The sequence below is a fragment of the Orycteropus afer genome, unplaced genomic scaffold (assembly GCF_000298275.1).
Source record: "Orycteropus afer afer isolate SDZICR_OR568_19922 unplaced genomic scaffold, OryAfe1.0 scaffold00153, whole genome shotgun sequence".
Classification (NCBI taxonomy): domain Eukaryota; kingdom Metazoa; phylum Chordata; class Mammalia; order Tubulidentata; family Orycteropodidae; genus Orycteropus; species Orycteropus afer.
The window spans coordinates 4,566,442-4,573,348 of NW_006921740.1; the positions used below are offsets into that span (position 1 = coordinate 4,566,442).

At 35.2% G+C, this 6,907-nt stretch overlaps 1 protein-coding gene across 1 annotated transcript in view; it reads left to right on the forward strand.

Moving 5' to 3' along the window:
* The window catches only part of EXOC1 (exocyst complex component 1), a 156,235-nt gene that overhangs the window by 76,756 nt on the left and 72,572 nt on the right, over nucleotides 1-6,907 (forward strand). Inside the window, exon 2 of the mRNA XM_042781704.1 lies at nucleotides 3,021-3,180. Within this exon, the coding sequence (XP_042637638.1) occupies nucleotides 3,021-3,180 (160 nt within the window). The remainder of the gene's footprint in view (nucleotides 1-3,020; nucleotides 3,181-6,907) is intronic.

Below are 6,907 nucleotides of genomic sequence, written 5' to 3' on the forward strand. Positions count from 1 at the left end.
TACTTCCGTAGTGATACTGCCTCAGAAACCCAAGGAAGGGTTGCTGTGGGTTGGATCCAACTGGACAGCAGTGAGTTTGGTTTGGTGGTTTGGTCTATACATTTAGATACATTTGTGTATTTAGGTCAGATGTAGTTAACCATTTTAGATGTTAAAGCGTGTGTCATATGAATTAATTTTTTTTTTAATCTCCATTGTATTGGTAAAATCTCATTCCAAATTATGTAATGTAACCGAAGTGAGTCCTCCTTAGTTCTCATGAATTAATGTGCAGTCCCCAGCTGAAGCAGTCTAGCTGGCTTTTCAAGCCCATGACTTCGATGTGTGGCTCAATAGGAAGCAACAGTGGGTTACACAACTTAATTTTAAGAAAATGTATCTTACACCCAAACCATAAAGAATCAGATAATGTGATCACATTAAAGGATCATTACATTCCTGATATTTCAAGCCTTTTCTCAGCAATATTTTTGTCAGACCAATCAAATAGAGCTCCTCTAGTAAGTTAGGTGCTTCCTCTGCCTCGGCCTCTCCAACCTGTTCCTTACCCTCTTAGGCAGCCCAGAGGCACCTCCAAGGCTCTATGGAACAGTCTATAACACATCAACTTGTACTATTGATGGAGATAATAGCAAAGCTTATACTAATACAATTACAAGTATACTTTGATTTGACAGTCTTTATATTCAAAAGGCACAGAGAAGTTAAAAAAGAACTACCTAAGCAATCTGCTAACAAAAAATTCTTGTTTTACCCTTACCCTGATATAAGCCTCTGAGAAACTAAAAGCTGGAAAAAGTGAAGGCATTTGAGTTAGGTGTAAAACAAAATGAAGCAAAAACAGTTGTAGGAGAGCCCTGCTTGTCTATAGAATTCAGATTTCTTCCAAAGGTAGGGAATGGCTTTCCTTTAAAATTTTCAAGCAGACTGGGACCTTTGCTCTGTCTTTGAAAAGCACCCAATTTTTAGAGAAATGTGGAAACAGCTTTTGACAGGTGTTTTGGGTTGTGTTTTGTTGAAAGATAATTAGAATGGAATTTTTTTAAACACCTTAAGTATTACCATGTGGAAGGGTCAAGAGTAGAAACTTTTTTGTTTGGTTTCTATTTAATGGAAAATAATTTAAGGGCTTTTCAGAAATTTTCCTTTACTTAAAAAAAAAAAAAAGCCTTTGTCCCATGACTAGTTTTGTACTTCATAACCCTGTTGACTTGCATAATTCACTAACATTGCTGAATGCTTTCTCAAAGCTGATGCTTCATTGCTGACTTGCTTAATGGATTTTATTTTCATTTTATGTAGGCACCTTTGTGTGTGTACTCTATATATGGATATAAAATATAAAATTTTTATACATAACCTAACGTTAGCCATTTAGTATCACACATTGATTTGTGTGAATGTTGCCTCTGGAGCACTCAGCTTCTTTTATGGCATTATGGGAAGTATTCCCAGGGAAGAGATCATTTCCCATCAAGTTTCATATCAGTTGCCAATACGATTAGATTTTTTTACAAGTGATAATGTGATTACTTTTTCATTATAAATACAGGTTTTTAATTTTTTGACACTTCAGTTCTGTTAGTTAAACTATAAATTAAGCTAGTTAGTAATTCCATGCTATTATGTGATTGTTAAACCACAGGTCAAGTCCTGATCCCTAAAGTATCCTGGCTTTCACAGTAGAAGTCTGCTTCATTTTCCCACACTTCTAAGGTCTTTGTTTAACATTTGTTCCCCCTAAACACTTTAAATAAATTTAGTGTATTATTGCCCTTCTTCCCTATAAAGCATTAAGAAAATTGATAAAATATTTAAGCATATTTTTTAATTCATTGGATGTGAAGCATTGTTTCACACGTTTTCATTTGTTAGCTCTGGTGGCGTAGTTTCTAAGGCATTTGACTGCTAACCAGAAGGCTCACGGTTCAAAGCCACTAGCCACTCCTCAGAAGGAAGGTTGAGCAGTGTACTTCCATAGAGATACTGCCTTGGAAACCCAAGGAGGAGTCGCTGTAAGTCATGACTCAACCAGTAAGTGAGTTAGTCATATGTAGTACTCAAGTAATTTTACCTTCAAAGGAAAAATACTACCGTGGGCATGAAATTATTGCTGAGATATGATTTAACAAACATGTGGAGAGCATAGAATAATTCTCTCAGACCCGTTGAGCTGCTTTTTCATTTGAAAGAATTTTAAGACTCACCAGCATTTTTGCCTTTTGAAACACCTTTCATCATTCTGTATTTCTAAAATAGAAAACAATTAGAAGTGCTCCTTGCTATTTACTTTATTTGTTCTTAGAAACCACACCAAGATGTACATTGTTTATTCTCTCATATGTTATCATTATAATATACATTCTTTACCAAGGAATTAGTGTCAGATGACAGTTCTGAATAATAGTATATTACCAAAGAAAGGATGTAACTTTAAAACTCCATGTTGTTGTTGTTATTGCCATTGACTCGGACCTGACTCACAGCAACATCTCCTTGGGTTGCCGAGGCAGTATCACTACGAAAGTAGATTGCCCAACCTTCCTTCTAAAGGAGTGGCTGGTGGGTTTGAACTGCCAGCCTTCTGGTTAGCAGTCAAGTGCCTTAGGTACTATGCTACTAGAGCTCCTTTAAAACTCCATAGACAATTTAAATACAAAAATTAAGTCCAAGTTCAATTAGAGATCATCTTCATGTGATAGATAGACTAGGAAGTTGAGACCCAGAGCAGTAAGTAGACATTCTATACTTTGACTTTTAGACTTACTGGGCATAAGAAAAAATTACCAAAGCAGTATGTTACTGCTTTTCATCTGCTTGTTTTGGCTAATAAAGTTTTTGTTGTAAATTGAATTCTCTGAGCTATTCTCTTCAAGTCACTTAGCTGATTTTTTTATGGTGATTTTTTTTTTTTCCCAAGAATAGTTTCAACTTCTTTTTCTTATTGAAATATAGAGTTTATATTAATAAGGAAAAAGGATATGATCACAAACAATTTATTTTGTATGTTTTTATTTTAGGAAAATCCTGAATTTGATTTACATTTTGAAAAAATATATAAATGGGTTGCCAGCAGCACTGCTGAGAAGAATGCATTTATTTCATGCATCTGGAAACTGAATCAACGATATCTCCGGAAGAAAATTGATTTTGTCAATGTTAGTTCACAGCTCTTGGAAGGTAAAGTTAAGTGAAAATATATATGTGAATCAAGTGTATCTTTAAACAAATCTGTAGTTTGATATCATTTAATTAAATTAAAATACTGAGTTACCTTTTATCATAAGGAATTTAAAAATAACTTCTTATTGCAGAGGTGATACTTGTTCATTGTAGAAAATTGATTAAGTTAAATAAAAATTACTTATACATATATTCCCAAGAGATGACTACTGTTAACATTTTATTAGATATTCTTTTATTCTTTTTTATGCATAAGTACCTTTTAAAATAAAAAAAATTACATTCTGTTTTCTACCATATTTTTTCCATATAATTTATCTTGGACATTTCTCATGTTATTAAATACTTACCCAACATTCTTTTCATGGCATCATAGTATTCCATTGTATGAATGTACCATAATTTACTGAACTAATCATTTATTTTTAATTTTCCAACTTTTGTTTATTTCAAGCACCTTTAGGATGAATATCCTTATAGCTACATTTTGGTGCAGAGTGTAGGTGTGGTTGAGAACACAACTCTATAGTCAGACTGCCTGGATTCAAATCCTGGGTTTGCCATTTACTACCTGTGTAACTTTTGGTTAGTGATTTCCTGTCTCTGTGTGTCATGTACCCTTATCTCAGAAATAGAAATGGTAATAGTATTTACCTCATAAGGTTGTTGTGAGGGTTAGATCACTTCATACATAAAAGCATTAAAAACAGTGCCAGGTATATAATAAGCACTCAATAAATATTAACTATTATTATTAAACTGTCAGGATGAAATCCTTGAGCCTGAAGTTAATTAGAATATTTTAATCAGTATATCTTCAGGAATGTTACTCATTATGAGTTATTTGTTGTTGTAGAAAAAATACACTACTGTTATTATTGAAAATGTATGAGGAAGTATTTAAAATTTCTTTGCATAAAGACATACACATTATAATAGTTCCATATGCTTTATGAATGCAGGTTTGTATTGTTTTCTCAAAGAAAGCTGTTGAAATAAAAGCTAGTATACAGTAAACAGAAAGCTTATAAAAGTTGTTGCTTCTCATTATTGAGAAAGAAAACTTAGAAATATCCCAAATTATGTATTATAAGGAAAACTTATATTGTCCTAAGTTGTATATTAGAATTTAAAATTAGAAGATTTCTGTTAGTTTGAACATCTGAAATTGCCAATATTCTACCACTTGACTTACAGAACTGGCAGGTTCACTTAGTTCAAGCTGTTTATTCATTTAGTCACATGCCTCTATCCCTTCTCTATTATTTTTTACTCATTTCTTTTCTGCTTGGCCATACACCTTTCTCTCCTTCAATGTTGTATTCGTTCACAATGCTTATCACAGTAAAATCTGCAAAAGGCAGAACCTGTGTAAGAGGGAAACCTGTCAGAGAAGGAAAAGACAAATATTTTTCACCATTAGAGAGTAATAGAAAAGTGTTAAGACTGCATCCTATCAAAGGTGAAAAACTTGTGAGACTTGCAGAAACAAGGCAGTCCTGTCAAATTGCGGCTCTCACAGGTTTCATAGTAATTAGTGATCTGTTCTGGTTTAGGGCTTGGTACTTGAAACTGGCAGAGGCAAACCACATTTGTCAGCCATGTGTTGCCCACACAATGGGACTGATCTTGTGTTGGAGCCCCCAAGGTTGGCATCTCATCATTAGTTCCCAGTGTCTTGGCAGTGGTGTTGAAGAAAAGACCTTTAAGAAAATTATGGTGGTTTTTCATGCTTTGAATAATGGTTTAATTTGTTAAGTAGCTTTTAGTATATTTCCATTTCAGCGTTGAACATTGTAATAAGTGACTGATTCACACACTTGCTGTTTTATTTTCGAATATATTTTTCCAGGTGTATTTTAAACCAATATATTTCATTAGGTATCGGAAAATACATACCCTTCTTGAGTTCACTTCATTAAGAAATGCACCCACTCCTGTTTACTGACATGGTTAAGTTCCAAAGACCAGATTGTTACGAGAAAATTAGCGTTATATGAAAATGGAGGGTTTTTTTTTCTATTTTCCATTTGTCTGATTTTTTCTATGTAGAAAATATAGTCATAGAAATAATAATAGCTAAAATTTACTGATGTGTTCATCACACCAGTAACGAGTCCTTTTATGGATTATTCCTCTGTGGAAAAGGAGGCTTGGGGAAGACAAAGCAGCATAAATCTGGCCTTCACCGTCCCCCTGTGCTGGGTCAGAGCTTCCCGCACAGAGCCACCTCCAGGGTGCCACTCCCACCCCTGTAAGTCCTACCTTCACCATCCCAGAGCCTGCTCTGCTATCCAGGCCTGGCAAGTCATCAAGGCTCAGGGCTTCCTTCGAGGGCACTGGGAGCCTGGCCATACACCTGGCCCCACAGAGACAGAGACTTCAGGCCCACTTGGGTTCACCTTGGGATGTCATTAAACTTGCACATATTTCTTCCAAATCCCCTCCCCAGTGCCTTTTTCTTCTCATGCCACCCATGGCAGTTTTAAGGTACAAGGCCTCAGGCCACATAGGAGCTAGGAACCCAGAGCCTGTTGGCTCTGTGCTGCCTCTGCCTCGGCCTTGGCCTTGTGGCTGTGAAGGAAGCCAGCTTGCTTGGCTGGGCAGGTGGTCGCTGCGTTCCCACCAGCAGGAGGGCACAGAGGACATAGCACAGCCTAGCTTCCCAAGAGGCTGCTCGGAGACCCTCCTTGAAGGAGGGGGTGCTCCTCACCCATTGCCACTGTGCTCACCTCCTTGTTAATGTGCAAAATAACCAGTTAGTAGAGTTTTTATTATCGTAAATGTGAAATGTTGGCTAATGAGATAGTCAATAATTGAGGAGTAGGTCTGTTACCAAAATCAATGAAAAGATAATTGCTGTTTTGAGAATGACGTGTCCAGCTTTAAAAAAAAAAAAAAAAAGTATATGTGAACTCTTGTATGGAAAGTGAATTTGCTCTGTAAATCTTCACCCAAATCAAAAAAAAAAAAAAAAAAAAAGTCTAATTTTTCAGGGCTTAAAACAAAAATATAGACATTTTCATGTTTATAAACATTAACCCTAATTGAGATCAATTTTAAGAATACCAAGAAGATTCTTAAGGTTCACACTTTGAAAATCATTTCTGTAGGTCAATAATCATTGGTTTGCTTTAGTGGCATTCAGGGAATAACTTTATTAATGGTTTTAAATTTGTTTTAATGGACCTTGAAATTATGGCAGTTAATTCCCATTTAAAAAAAGTAAATTTATCTATAAGCTTTGCATAGTGTTAGAAAACAACAAATTATTACCACCTCCCTTAAAGAGATAATTAATTATCTAAATAAATAAGACTTTTCTACATTGTAAATATTAGCAGTAGCAACATTGGTAGTTTTTATTGGTAGCAATTGAAAGTTAATGCTAGGTATCTGGGGCTTCACTTTTTTAAGAGAACTTTGTTAGCAGTTGTAGTAGAGTGAAGTTTTTGTTCAGCTTGCTTTATTTTACTTGCAGCCAGATTTTAAAAACAGTCTTTGACTTGAATACTTAAAAGCTAGCCTGAACTGTATCTCATGTGCTTTTTTAATTGTCTCACTCTTCTCCTTTCTAACAGTGTGTTGTAACTAATCCATTGTCAGGGCGTGTCTGGGTAAAGCTTTTGGCTTTGACTTAACTAGACTAAATGCATGAGGCACAACTTGACTTAAAAAGATTTTCCAGGAAATCATCTGGTTCCCACTTCTCCAAGGATAACCT